General features: G+C 40.1%; 1 protein-coding gene across 1 annotated transcript; it reads right to left on the minus strand.

Annotated features, from left to right (window-relative positions):
• Window positions 1-10,591: 10,591 nt before the first annotated feature.
• On the minus strand, window positions 10,592-15,528 carry LOC311303337 (zinc-binding protein A33-like; the record flags this gene model as incomplete). The annotated part of the gene is made up of 6 exons (XM_084429763.1): window positions 10,592-11,136; window positions 13,102-13,220; window positions 13,302-13,324; window positions 13,442-13,672; window positions 13,876-13,971; window positions 15,133-15,528. 6 exons carry the CDS (start codon window positions 15,526-15,528, stop codon window positions 10,592-10,594), a joined length of 1,410 nt encoding a protein of 469 aa, XP_084285889.1.
• Between the last annotated feature and the right edge of the window lie 263 nt (window positions 15,529-15,791).

Consider the following 15,791-nt stretch of genomic DNA (forward strand, 5'->3'; position numbering starts at 1 on the left):
TATATTACCATTTTGTTGTTTTGTTTCTGCTAAGTGGATTGAATTTAATTTATGATCAGAAAATGGGGCATAGCTATGTGATGATTCTGACACAAACTGCAGTCAAGAGGGAGATATAAGCCACAGATCAACTCTAGACTGTACGGATCTACTGACGTTGCTCCAGGTAAATTCGTTAATGTCAGGGTTTAAAAAACGCCAAACATCTATAATTGCCAGTTGTTCACAATTAATCTTACAGGTACTCTATCTAAAGATCATCTGGAGCATCATTATAATCACCTCCAATAATCAAGTGTGTATCCTTATATTTGGTTTTAAAGGCTTCAAGTTTCATACAAAGTTGTAAAAACATTATTTGTGCTTGAGCTGTATTGTTACAGTTATATAAATTGCAAACTATAAAGAAGGAACCAAGATGATCCATCTACCCTCATTTGAGGTCACTGATTCAGTTATATCTCCTTTAAATGTATGAAGTAGAATGGCGACACCTGCTGATTGTTGAGAGGCATGACAGAAATAACATATATCACCCCACTGTGCTTTCCAAAGCTTCACATCATTGTCCACCGAATGAGTCTCTTGTAAAAATATCGATTCAGCATTTATTCATCTAATAAATAAAAAGATTGATTTCCTCTTGGTGCAATCACGAATACCCCTGACATTCACAGATATTATTTTTAAGGACCTAAAATGGAAGTCTTTCATAATGTAAGAAAAGACAAAACCTGACCTGGATGTCTGTTAAAGTTATAAGAACTAGTTCAAGAAAATAACCTATCAGAGATCAGCTTACCGCCAAGTAGAAAACTCTGAACATGAGTACCTCATTTAACTCCTAAAATTCTTATTTTAACTATTGGAGTGAACATATTGCTCTTTTAATTGTATACAAGGAGAGCAAATTAACCCATTAAGATTGAGTGGCATAATTAACTTGAAAATTGCTTCTCACATTAAGGGAAGTTTAACAAGTGATGCGGTGTGTCTCATACCGTTAATGATGACAGCATGACCCTGCCATTTCGTTTTCTCTCCGTCAGCGCGTGCTTGCTTCACAAGAGGCCTCAGTTTATTTCTGCATTGTCTCTCCTGTCGGGTTAAATCCTCATCCATCCGGAGGTTCTTTCTCTTCATGACATCAGCGTTGAGGGAAGCTCTCCATAGTTTTAATCTGTAGGTGCGCATGATAAACTGAATGATGATTGGACGTGTGCTTTTATCCTCTCTCTGGCGTCCGGCCCTGTGCACAGTGTCCTCCATGAATCCAAGCTTGCTCTTTTCCTCTGGAATGATTTCCGCAATAATCTCCAGCACCTCATTCCTCACATCCTCGTTGCTGCTTTCTGGAAGATTCAGGAGACGAAGATTCCGTCTCCTGCTGTACCGCTCCGACTCTTCTTGTTTCTCCCTCAGGATTGCCATCTGGTCACTCATCTTCTTTACTGGGTCCTCAGGACCTTTCCACTGGATTTCCAGCCCTTTTACATGTTCTTGCTGTCGCACACGGCTCAGTAACTAGATCCTATCAAATCAAAACTATGGACCAGAATCAGAAGATTTGGATCGACTCACTGAAGCAAAAAAATTTGCAAAGATGATAATAAGAAAGAATAAAATAAATGAACCACTCAGACCACTGGAGTGCAGCTAATTAATGAAAAGGTAAGTGTATTTTTTGCATGAGTTGTATCTTTAAAAAAAATTAAAGAATGAAAGAAAAACAAAAGAAAAACAAATAAATGACAGTAACACACAGTATTTCAAATAAATGATGAACACAAAAAGTTTAAGTCAAAATTTCCCAATATCAGTTTCTGAAACTCAACCTCAGTTTCTCAATTTCAAGTTCAATGTCTTGTTTTTCAAATTCCCAAAAATTACTGAGTAGGAATGTTCATCAAAAATGTATGCAGTTCAGTCCTACCCAGTCAGAAAACTCTTTTTACTCTGTTTCCAGGGGCGAAACGATGGGATGGCTCGCCAGTCCAAACCAGGGATAAGAATCCACAGCCAGGACAGAATTCAGGATCACAGCAGCAATTTTTCAGACACTCACAAAAGAGAAAAATAAAACACAATAAAAAATAAAAATAAATAAACGGCCAAGGAGAAATATAAATCAGAGAACAACAACAACAAAAAATAGCTTCTCAAAGGAAAAGATTTTGTTCAGATCCTATCACGACAGTGTCTTTTCTTCTGGTCGCGTTCAGATTCACAACGCACTCTTCTCAAAGCGTGAACTTTTTAAAGAATTAATAACCTTATAAATCTACTTTAAAGTTCTCAAATCACTCAATCGCATCTGCTCAGCCTCTCACTCTTGTGTCGTTCGCAATCTCTCGTGTCTCTCATACATTTCTGCTTGTACACGATCATCTGGAAACTTTCCAACAGGGGGCGGAGCTAACCTTTCACCTCACCAATCAGGAATCAGCTCAGGAACTTTTTAGTTTTAAAGCGATATAAATAAAATAATACTAATTATTAATATTAGTGACCCGAGTTAATGATCTGGGTTACATTACAATCTCGGCTGTATTTTTCATTACCATTTCTTCAAACTTCAAAAAACGGTTGTTTAAGCCATTAATGTCTTTTAGGATGTAAGCATTTGAAACTGTTCCCTCTTCTTTGCTGTAGACCTTCTTGGGATTTAGGCTTTTTGTGGGAGAATCAGGAAGAGGTGTACATAAACCGGAGAACGATATCCATTATCAAGCCTTCCTTTCTCACCTTCTTGGCATCTCTCTGTGACATCTTAGCGCACATGTCCATGTCCATGTCCATTATTTGGCTACAACGAACAGTTCGTAAGCTAAATTGCTATTTCACAAAATTTGACCAGCTAAAGTCCTTTTATTCGGGCGAATGAACTTACTGAATGTAAGATCAACGTTCCACTCCTTCGTTTATCGATAATACAGTCTCAATAAATCCATTTAAATCATTGGTACTCGGTCAGAGTCTCGGAGCTCAGAATAAGACGTCTGCACAGGTCGCCATCTTGGACCAACCGTGGGACAGAAGTTCTGATGAGAAGCTGAAGTGCAGAGTGATGTCATCAAAAGCATTGATCCATATTGGCGGAAGTAAGAGACTGTAAGTTTTGAACACTTATATCTTCTAAATGTGAGTTTTGTCATTGTTTTGGAGCACACTAGCTTATAGATAGCCTTAAGGCTAACATTCATATTAAAAGCCAAAAAACTTCTATTTCAATTTCATGGGGGCTTTACTGTCCTTACCAGTGTCCTAATTAGTGAACACGATATACTGATTCACCGCCTAGGGGAGTTAGGGAGCTGATTGAGACGCATCGGCAATCTATTGATATCCCTGCAGTTCCCGGATGTGAAATGTTGAATTTTCTGTCGAATTTGAACCACTGAATTTGCAAAGCGAAATGAAATGGAACGAAAATTGCCCGTCGAATATTATAGGTTGTGTTTTTAAACAGAATGAACATTTTGGAAGTAAAATCTGAAAGGTAATATGAACTAGATGTACCGCATGGCGGTACAAAATATGACCGCCGCTCAGGCCTGCACTGGCTTTCCACAAAAATAAATGACGTGGAGCAATTTGGCTGTATTGCGTGTTTATGTATATACCTAAAAAAAGTAGTAGTATGTGCATGTCTGTCTGTGTGTCTGTGTGTGTATGTGTGTGTCTGTGTGTGTGTGTGTGTGTGTGTGTGTGTGTGTCTGTGCGTGCATGTATGCGTGCGTACATGTGTGTGCGCGTGTTTGTGTGTGTGTGTGTCTGTGCATGTGGATGTCAGTGTGTGTGCATGCTTGCGTTTGTTTGTATTCCGGCATGTGTGTGTGTGACAGTTAGGGTTGCCAACTTCAGAAAAGGAAAATGCGGGACAATCGTGGTTATTTATAGGAAAATGAGGGACACTCAAAATATTTGTACTGTATCACACAGTGTACGTAATTTCAGTGTCTGCAGTTAAGTTTGTGTTTAAAAGGTTATCAGACATAAACACATTTGTATTGCTTAACCTATTTATTTATTTAATTCTAAAAATAATTTTAATGTCATACATGAAAAAAGTCACATTACAAACAAACCATAGTTCAAAATAACAGCATTTATCTAAAATAGAAAGCTTTTTTAACATTATACACTAGGCTTACAGTTCAAAAGTTTGGGGTTAGTAAGATTATTTTTTGGGAAAAAAAAATAAAGAAAGTAATTGTCTACTTTTATTCAGCAAGGATGCATTACATTAATCAAAAGTGACAGTTAAGATAATGTTACAAAAGCTTTCTATGTACTTTCTAAAAGCTTTAAAACATTAATAATAATCAGAAATGTTTTTTGAGCATATTATTCCCTCAGGTAGATGACATGTTTTCTTGGTGGCTGGATGTTAGACTCATGAACAATAATCACGTTGTTTGCATTCGCCAAAATTGATTAGCCGAAATCAAAACGTGGACAGTGAAAGGAAATTACCGTTAGCGCGAGACGAGTCCGGCTTAAAGCGGAAGCGACCAGACGGCAGAGGATGTTCGCAAATCAAACAATGATTTGTCTCAAAACAGTGATTAAAAAAAGCTGTGATTGGATGATGACAGGTTTCGGTGATCATTCTCAAGTGTCGTGGTCAGCACTGCTGCTGTTGCTGTTGTACTGTATCAGTCAGTGGTTTATCAGCTTGTCAAAAAACGGGACACGGGAGGTCACGCACGGGACAAATAAATTAGGCCCAAAATACGGGACGTCCCGCCTAATTCGGGACAGTTGGCAACCTTAGTGACAGTATCATCCTAAACCAGCAACCCTTCGCTCAACACCACCATCTACAGGCCGATGAGTGTACAGTCACTAAATGTGCACATAAATGAATTTATTTTATACCCCCCCATGGATGAAATTCTACGAAACTTAGCATACCCCCAGAGGATGTCAAGTTAATCATACACATGAAATATGGTGCAGTTCTGAACATCTCAACTGAAGATAGGGGCGATTAAAGCAGAATAATATTGCATTTTCATTTTTTATGGGAAGGGGCGCAAATCACTAATGAGTGATTATGGGCTAGGTTGATGTGGGCCCTTAAGACCAACATACCATAAAAATTTCTTCATCCTCTGTGCCACGGTTCAGGTAGTTATTTAGGAAAAACTGAATTTTTTGGGTTTGGGAGGGCCCAGTGCGGGGGGGGGGGGGGGGGGGGGGGGGGAATGGCCCCCGGGGACCAAACGAAATTTTTCCGTAAAAGTCTAGTGGGGCTACATGCTCACCAAATTTCATGTTCCCCGGTGTTTCGGTGTCCCTGGTATCATTGACGAAAAATTCAGTAGATGACGAAAAAAATAAAAAAAATAAACTTTGATAATCCCTATATGACCGCTTTCGCTAGCGTATTTAATTTTTAACAATTAAAATGTGTGTGAAATGTTTTAAATTGAAATATTCACGTCTTAAAAATAGCCTTGAACCATGTTGAATTTCAGCCAATAAAAATGCCTAAAAACACAATGCATTAAAATGCAAGCACGGTTATTGCAGTGCATATTTGTTTCAATTAGTGCAATTCAACAAGCTTTTTTGTTTCAAAAACATTTGGCATTACTTTACTTCCATAGACTGTAGATCACAGTTATGTTCTAGCTCCTCATTCCTGCTCCTATCTCCTATATCATTCAAATATATATTTTATTGAACCACTATTTCCAATAAAAGGTGTTTATCTTCATCATTTTTTCTTGGAGTGGATCAACTAAGAGCAAAGAAACAACCACAGATGAGCTACAATAGCAGACAGAGCTCTACTACTAAACTCTTTAGACTTATTAGTTCATTTCCCCAACATTGCTCTAATACTGAAATACTGTGATGGACTGATTCTCTAAAGCCGATGACAGAAGATCAATTCTGAAGTTATCTTTATATCTCAAAATCTAATTACACCAGATTCAATTGATGATCACACAAGTAGGAGTCGTTTTTCTTGTATTAAAGAAGGACAAATTAGTTTTCCATCAGTCTCTTCATGACGTGCATAATACTCTTCCACCCTCATATAGGGATCAAACTACATCAACGACATAATTCGCTGCTACCAAAGTACGACGCATCGTTTCATCGTATGCATTGTTGAAGAAATGAAAATGAAACACTGTTTCCCGAAACCTTATCCTCCTGGGACCCAAGAATAGACTTTTGTCCACTGTAGTGGACATTATATTTTAGTGAATTTCTCTGACATCATACATGTCACATGACACAGCCTGGGTGTCCTGTAGAGAGCACAATCAGGACTTTTCAGAGACACCAAATATTTGGAGGTTTCACCATGAAAACAACTTCTCCTTGGTTTTTAAAAATGTTTGACATTAATTTAGTGATCAAATGTAGGAAATATGATAATATATTGTAATTATAATTTAAATCGGACTACTTTTCAAATTGTATTTCATAAACCAACATCTCAGGAAAATGTTATGGGGTTTCAAATCAAAAAATGACTTTCTGTTCCAGAACAGGGCATTGATTTCATAATGTCCACTGTAGAGACACCAGGACTTACATCATGTTTATCAGGCATTTTGGGAGACACAACAAGAGAATATGGAAATAAATTGTACATCAATATTCCTATGAAATATTAGATATTATTATTAAAATGTTGCCAATTATTACACTTCTTTTTTCATTAAATGTTGCTCCAAGAACACATTAATGTGCAAATTAGATACAGTGTATAGATACAATGCATTGAATGGGAATATTCATTTATGGCCATTTTACCCACATATTGCATAAAGTAAAATGGTGTATCAATTCATTCCGTTATATCTTTCATAACATAGTTGAGAATCATCTTTATACAAATTTTGGTTAAAAAAAAATCCTGAAACCCCAAAATTTATTGGTGATAAAACTTTTTTTTTTTTTAATCCCATTGTTTTTGCCTATACATATAATTTCATGTCATTTTATTTTTTTAAACAACTTAGTCCTGGTGTCCACTACAGAGGACATAGCATAACGTATGAATAAAAGATTTTTTTGCAAAAATGTTTTTTTTACATTTCAAACAATGTGATGACATGGAAAAAAAACTACCTTCAAAAAACTTTTTTTTCTGGTTCTCAGGAGGATATTGTTGCAAATTGTCACGCATGTGGTGGATAAATAACTTATTTTAATGAAACTGTTTGAGATCATATTAACGCTAGATGTTTTGATATAAATTACAGACATGCATCTGAGATCAGTTATTTTGCTTTATTTCCAGATTCAATCATAGGCTCGTTCCTACGCATTAGAGCTCGTTCACACATGCACACTCTTTAAAAAAAAACTACGCTTTAAATCTCTTGACATACTAAAAGATGTAACTGCCATTTGTATGTTGTCGCGATCACTCACACGGAAAGGTAAGATCCAAAAGCAGTATTTAATAGGGTAATCCGAACTCACAATCCAGTCCAGGCAAGGGTCAAAATCCAAACAAGTCAATCCAAAAAACAAGAAACAAACAAGAAACAGGCAAAAACAGATTTCCAGAAGTGTAGTGACTTTAAACAAGGACTCCATGACAATGACTAAACAGACAGGGCATATACACACACACAGATACTAACAAGGTGACGGGAAACAGCTGAGTGCAATGATCAATGAGTGACAGAACAGGATGATGGGAAATGTAGTTAAGAGTGAAAGACACCGTGGGGGAAGAGGACCTCTAGTGGTTACCCAGGGAACACAAACCACACACACTGTGTCATACCCACCCCCCCCCCTCCTCTCTATGGAGTGGCTACCAGACGCTCCAAGACATAACTATAAACCAAAACAAGAGTCCAGGAGGGAGGTGGAATGGTGGAGGATCAGGGGGAGGGATGGGGCCAGGTCCATGGAGGGGAACAGAAAAAGGGGGTGACGGCTTAGCCGGCAGCCAGGGTGAAGCAGACAGTCCATCGGGCGGCCAGGTTGAAGCAGACGACCCATCGGGCGGGCGGGCGGCCAGGCCGGAGACGACAGTCCATCTGACGGCCAGGGCGGAGACGTCAGTCGATCGGGCGGCCAGGGCGGAGACTTTCCCTCGGGCGGCCAGGGCGGAGGCTCAGGATCGGCAGACATGACGTGAACCGTCTCTGGATCGGCAGACGTGACGTGATCCGTCTCTGGATCGGCAGACGTGACGTGATCCGTCTCTGGATCGGCAGACGTGACGTGATCCGTCTCTGGATCGGCAGACGTGACGTGATCCGTCTCTGGATCGGCAGACGTGACGTGATCCGTCTCTGGATCGGCAGACGTGACGTGATCCGTCTCTGGATCGGCAGACGTGACGTGATCCGTCTCTGGATCGGCAGACGTGACGTGATCCGTCTCTGGATCGGCAGACGTGACGTGATCCGTCTCTGGATCGGCAGACGTGACGTGATCCGTCTCTGGATCGGCAGACGTGACGTGATCCGTCTCTGGATCGGCAGACGTGACGTGATCCGTCTCTGGATCGGCAGACGTGACGTGATCCGTCTCTGGATCGGCAGACGTGACGTGATCCGTCTCTGGATCGGCAGACGTGACGTGATCCGTCTCTGGATCGGCAGACGTGACGTGATCCGTCTCTGGATCGGCAGACGTGACGTGAAGCATTGGCTTGGTAGGTCGCATGGGTGGAGCCGGTAAAACAAGACGCAGTGGCGGCGCTGGCAGGGCGAGGAGCTGAGGTGGTGCTGGCAGGGCGAGGAGCTGAGGTGGTGCCAGCAGGGCGAGCTGCTCGGGGACGGCCTCCGGGACGACAGCGGGCTGCTCGGGGACGGCCTCCGGGACGACCTTTGGGACGACAGCGGACTGCTCGGGGACGGCCTCCAGGACGACCTCCGGGACGACAGCTGGCTGCTCGGGGACGGCCTCCGGGACGACCTCGGGGACGACAGCGGGCTGTTCCGGGACGGCCTCCGGGTCTTGAGGGACGGTGGACGCCTGCTTCCTCCTCCTCCTCCTCCGTTTATGATGGCGAGGTTCAGGCTCTGGGCTGGACATCTTGTCTGGAAACACAGACGTAGAGTCAGCCATCTTCTCTGGAGACACAGGTGCAGGGTCAGCCATCCCGACAGGAGACCTAGGCGTGACTGGTGTATCCCACTGGCTCCGATGATGAAGGTACCTGGTGAACCCCCAAAAGTCCAGGATCTCCAGCCCCTTCATTTCCCACCCAGGCAATGGGTCATCCAGGCAGACATTAAAAATTTCCTTTAATGCTGCATCATTGTAGTCCAACCCTCTAGAGAGCGTCCGAAAAGTCTGAGCCAGACAACCCACCGTCTGGCCCTGCTGGCGTAGGGCCATCACATTTTGGACCCGTCCCCTCCTCTCCTTCTCCGTGTTAGGAGAAGAGTCACGAAAACCCATACCGCTGGATCTATGTGTGATGGAGTCCTTCTGTCGCGATCACACACACGGAAAGGTAAGATCCAAAAGCAGTATTTAATAGGGTAAACCGTACTCACAATCCAAACAAGTCAATCCAACAAACAAGAAACAAACAAGAAACAAACTTCCAGAAGTGTAGTGACTTTAAACAAAGACTCCATGACAATGACTAAACAGACAGGGTATATATACACACAGATACTAACAAAGTGACGGGAAACAGCTGAGTGCAATGATCAATGACTGACAGAACAGGATCATGGGAAATGTAGTTATGAGTGAAAGACACCGTGGGGGAAGAGGACCTCTAGTGGTTACCCAGGGAACACAAACCACACACTGTGACATGTATTATAAATAAAAGACACAGGTTGTACTGAATGTCATCTTGAAGAAGATTACTGAAATGCTTAGATTACTGAAATCTTGTCTTACATATTGTAAACATGAATTTAAACATACTTTGATTATTGTATGACTTGTTTAAAGGTTACTTAAGTACTGAATTTATAATAATAATAATTACTTTGGGATTTACAATACAAACATTTTTCTTTATCAACTATTACATGCACAAATACAATTTTTAGTGCTTATACACAAACCTCACAGCAACACAAACACAATTATTACACAATAATTCATACAATTGACTCTAATATGCAGAAGCTGAAAACAGGGAAATAGTTAGTATTCGCTTTATAGGCCAAACCTGAGAAAACGGCACCATCTTGTAAAAGAAAAAAATATATATATATATTTTAAAGCCTTGCCAACAGAACAAAAGTCTATTAACAAACACTGCATAATTTTATAGTTAAATGGCCCTAGGATAAAAAGAAATGAGCAGTTTTAATGGGTTTCAATGGGGAAAGTTTTGTCCTTAAGGTCCTGAGTGTAAATATTTTGTGTACAATGTGGAAAGGAAAGAAGAAAATTCTAATAAAAATACACACTTGTGCCAAAACTGATGCAGTTTGCATTATAACACAGGAAAAAAATATTTAAAGAAAAAACTGTAAGAGACAAACATGTCCTTAAGGAAACACAAGGGTTAATTTGGTTCTAAACTTTACTTTGAAGTGTGATTGATCAATGAAACCCTTTGATTACAGTGTTATTATTGAAGCATAATTTGCAAAACTGTATTAATCTAGAAGCAGAATCAGATTTAACTGTGATGTTCTGCTGTAATAAACAGTTTAACTGGTAAGATCTTCAGAGGAGAAGTTGTGCAGTGATTACAGAAAAGTGGAAAGACAGTCTCTGTGAAGGATGTCCTGAATCTGCGCAGACAGTCTTTAGTTACAGGATCAGAGAATGACACTTTTCCTCTGTCATAGTCCAGCTGAACTCTCACACGCTGAAGCTTCTGCTTAACAGTGAAGACAGTGTCGGGTTTTTCTGGGGATTTTGAGCTGTATTTGCTGTTCCTGTACCCTACACGCCACACATTAGACTGAGAGAAAGCCTCTCCCTTCCTTTGGTTTGATGCTGTTGTTATTCCAAGACTCCAGCTTGTATTGTCTCCAACCTCCACATCCCAGCAGTGTGTTCCCGAGTTAAAGCCCTCAGATCCCAGGACACATGCATAATAATCAAACCTCTCTGGATTATCAGGAAGTGTTTTATCTCTATCACTGACCGACACATTGGTCAGATCAGCAGAGAGTGTGAGACGACAATGTGCTGTGTTTGGATCCAGAGTCAATGGAGCTGCAAAGAGAATTACATCAGATTACAGGATGAGATATGATGTGTTAGAAATGTAAATGTAAAACATTTTTCCTTTGTTGAAAGAGATCATAAATCATACTATCATAACAATGGTCTCTCAGTTACTGTCAGAACAAATTGAGGCTTCAGGTTTAATATCAGTGTGCCAGGATGGGCTATTGCCCCTCCTATTTTTGTAATTTGAGGTTTGGCCAATGGTCTGGGACCATGGGTGTATAAGAGCACGGGGTGCCAGTGGTAGGTGTGTGTCATTTTCCGGGGCCGTGACGTCATTGACGTGCCTTGCTGCTTGTGTTGGAGCGGAGTGTTGACGTGTACTGTCAGTCATAAAGACCGCTGAAGCTCCTGAGCCACTGACTGTACTGTTGACTGGTGTGTTGCGGGTTGGAGAATTGAATGTGGACAATTTGAGACGGTAAGGAAAGCATGTATGTACGACGACGTTTGTGTAATGAGGTTTCTATGGGTTGCTTCAACTGAGCGGGTACTAATTTGTATGCTTTACATAGTCTAAAGTCTATCCGCACTATCCGCCAACGAGTTTATCGGGGATATCTGGCTCCATGCATCGCTAGAATTTGGGATATTAATCCCAGTGCAACATGTTCTATTGTGAGTATACTTGCTCGAGCCTCAGGAGCCTGAAGTCAAGGGAGAATGAATAGCAGTGTAACATTTTCTGTTTTTAGGTGCGTGATAAGGGCAATGGCGACATTCTGATCAAGTGCTATGCTCTGTGCCTCCTCATAAAGTTGCTGTTTCCACTTGATTATTCCGTGTCTAGCACGTGACTGATATGCTTCCAATGAGCTTTTCATGTTGTTTTTAAGTGAACTTTCTGTGCTTCCTAAGCTCTGTTGCGGAAGTGTGTCTCAGTTATATGCTTTAAGTTTCTTTTGTTTTTATTTTCTGGTTTATTTCTTTAATTGGTTTCAAATGGTTTGGTATTTCTGAATTTGTTTTTTTTTTTTCAATTCAGTTATTGTGATTATTGGATATATATTGATTTCGTCTAACCATTATTACGGTTGAGCTATACTGCCACATTTATTTAATTATTTGTTTATAGTGGTTCTTTAATTTTAGTTTGTTTATGCTTTGGTTTTTTTTGTCAATTGTGATTTTGATTTGAGTAGACCCGGGTGGGACCGAGTAGTTGGTTCCTGCCTGGAACTACAGTTAATTTAGACTTTATATTGTCAAATTATCGTTTTGCTTATGCATATCTCTATTTCATCTTAATGGCCATTTCCTCTCTTGTTGTCGGCAGGATCTGGGCACCCGGGGGCAGACGAGTGACCTTCTTTGGGTGGTGGCATCCTTCACTGTGTGTCGTGCTCTTCACTGATATTAGTCGGTGTGTGTGCTAGTGTGTGTGCACTGTGATTTGAGTGATTTTCATTATGTAAGGGTGATATTCTATCTGCGACTGCCCCTGTTGGTAAGCCCCCGTTCCTTTGCCAGTAATAATTGAACTTCCCAAATGAGATGAGTGTGGCTGTCTGTCAATGCCTCTTTTAAATTGTCTATGCTCCTTTTAACTGTCAATAAAATATTTTTTTACGTTTACGATTGTCTCTGGCTCAAATGGTGATTAGAACCTGCGCGTGCCTTTAGAATGCACTTTAAATTCCTAGGGTGAAATTCAGAAAGTGATATCAACTTGAGTTTGCTGAGCACATGTATAATTAGGCACCCTATAGTTCCCGCTCTGCCACATCAGTATTCAAAAAACACTATTGTATCCTAAATACATAAACATAAACCATGAGGAATGACTTTTCATTATGAGTTCGCTGTATGATCTGATGATTTTCTGAAATACAGTTTAGATTCAAATAGAAATTCAAGTGATAATTAAATATATTTCTATCAAATGTTGATGTTGTGTGTGTTTATATCTGAACTATCTTCTGCATTGGTGTCAAATCTGCTGAGACTCACTGTGTTGGACAGTTTCCAGCATCTTCTTCCAGACTCTGAACGGCAGGTTACCCAGATAACGCGACACATGAATCAAAGCTCCAGAACTCATCCGTGGATCCGGCTGTGAGATCTGGACTCTGAGGAACATTCAGGAGTCAGAACTGCAGTGAATTTGAGTTCAGATCCACTGAGAGAAGAGATACGAGCAGCTCACTCACCTTTCCATTGAGGCGTTAAAGTTCTGGAAAATATAGAGTTTGAAAACATTTTAATATCTTATCAAACACTCTCAGTGTCAGTGAGTCTCTCTATACAAGTTGTTTAATGCACAAAGAATGAAGCCAGATTGATTTGTCACCTTTAGAAACGAGACGTCATTGTCTTTCATCATCTCCTCCATGTCTCTGATTGTGTGTGAAAGAGCTGAGATGTGTGTGTTCATCTCCTCCAGCTTCTCCTTCATCCTCTGCTTCTTCTGCTCCTCTTCCTCTCTCAGTGCAGTGATTGTAGCTTCTTCTTCATCTCTGAGAAACTGATGAAGCTTCTCAAACTCTTCTTTAATCTGACGCTCTGTGTGCTCAGCTTGAGACTGAAATCAAATCACATTCACTTCAATCATCTCAATCAACACAAATCTCGGATACCCGACATACAACGGATCCAGAAGCAGAAGCTGCTTGTCATTTACAGAAATAATCAACTGGAATTCATTATATTAAATATATCAATTTATAACGGTATAAAGTGATCCTCCAGCTGTAATGAAAATGACTCTTGATTCTGTTTCCTCACATTGATGTGTTGAGCTGTTTCCTCAAACTCTCCTTTCTTCTTTTCATTGTGTTGAAGTTTCTGTTGTAAGGACTTCATTGCTGTATTGAGCTCCTCCTAGAATTGAACACAAATACATTAAACGCCAGATTACAGTGAAGAGAAGAAAATACAGTGATATGATCATACAATTCTGTGCAAAAGTATTGACCCCCACCCTGATTTCTTCTGTTTTTGTGTAAATCTCATACTAAATTAATTCAGAAATTAAAACTTACCATAAAACAATGGCAATCTCAGTGAGCACAAAGTACCGTTTGTAAATGACAATGTTATTTGTGAAGCAAAAAAAGTTATCCAATACTAACTGGGCCTGCGTGATAATGTATTTGGCCTCATAGTTACTAATTCCTCAAATCTCTGAAACTGTATTTATAATGTTATTCAGCTGGACTAAACACAGCCAGTCCTGATCACTGCAGCCCTGTTCAATCAAATAAACACTTAAATAGGACTTTTTCAACAGCATGAAGTTGGTTAAAATGTCTTAAACAGTAATACACTATTGACAACGGTGAAAGAAACTCCAGGAATAATAATGATGAAGACGGTGATTGAAACACATCCGTCTGTGATGGATTACAAAGCTATTTCAAAGGCTCTTGGACTCAAAGAACCACAGCGAGAGCCATTATATCCAAATGGAGAAAACTTGGCACAGTAGCAAACCTTCCCAGAAGTGGCTCAAAGTCACCAAAGGGCCAAAAACAACATCGTAGGAACTGAATTTTCTTATTTTCTATCAGAACATGCTAAAGCACAATATCCCATCTTTAGTCTGCAAACTGAAGCTCAAGCAACAAGACAATGATTCAAAGAATAGTGAGTAAATCCACCTCTGAACGGCTCAAAAAAGCACAATTACAGTTTTGGAGTGGCCTTGTCAAAGGCCTGACTTGAAATCAATTGAGATGATGTGGCAGGACCTTAAACAGGGAGTTCATGCTTGGAAACCCTCCAATGAGGCTGAACTAAAGTTGTCCGCTCAATTGTGCTGTTTTTTTTGCTAAATAATAATATCTATGGAAAAGGCGCCACTATTTAGTATGAGACACAAAAACATAAGAAATCAGGATGGGCAAATACTTTTACAGCACAGTAAATGTCATATAAAGTTGAATAAAATGACATTGAAATAGTAATGCATGAATGTGATGATATCAATGTTTATGACTAATTATTGTTCTTTACATGTGAAACAAGAAACATTTGTCTTACCTTATAAGATGAAACCACTTCACTGATGGGTTTGAATGTGTGATTGGTGTGTTTCTCTGAGTCTCTGCACACTAAACACACCGGCTGTTTGTCCTCCAGACAGAAGAGTTTGAGTTTCTCACTGTGTAAACTGCAGATCTCCTCAGATCCTGATGAACGTTTCTCATTTCTCTCCTTCAGGAACGACTCACACAAGTTTTTTAACGCCAGATTAACTGGAGGAAAGTCTCTTGAGGATCTTCTCCTGCAGACAGGACACTCCTGAGTTTCCTTAGTTTTCCAGAACTGTTGTAGACACTCTTTACAAATACTGTGACTACAGGACAGAAAAACAGGAACACTGAAGATTTCATAGCAAACAGGACAAATATAATCATCTTCAGCTGCTGAAGCCATTTTCACCGTTTGAGTCTCGCAAACTAAACTTTACTTTCACTTTCTGAACGACGGTTTTCAAAAATGAATCACAATGAGAATCAAAGATCTGCTGTCGGTTCAGAAATGAACATCACAAAAGTCCTTCTGTAAAGTTTTTCTCTTTGTTCTCCATTGATTGCTTATTCTTTATTGATTTTGTTGAGACAAAGTCGGTGTCACAGAAAGGAGAAATAACAAGTCAGTCTCTTCCTGGTTAGTGTTGTAAGAGGGAGGAGTTTATG

This window comes from Rutilus rutilus (assembly GCF_951802725.1).
Source record: "Rutilus rutilus genome assembly, chromosome: 14".
Taxonomy (NCBI): Eukaryota; Metazoa; Chordata; class Actinopteri; order Cypriniformes; family Leuciscidae; genus Rutilus; species Rutilus rutilus.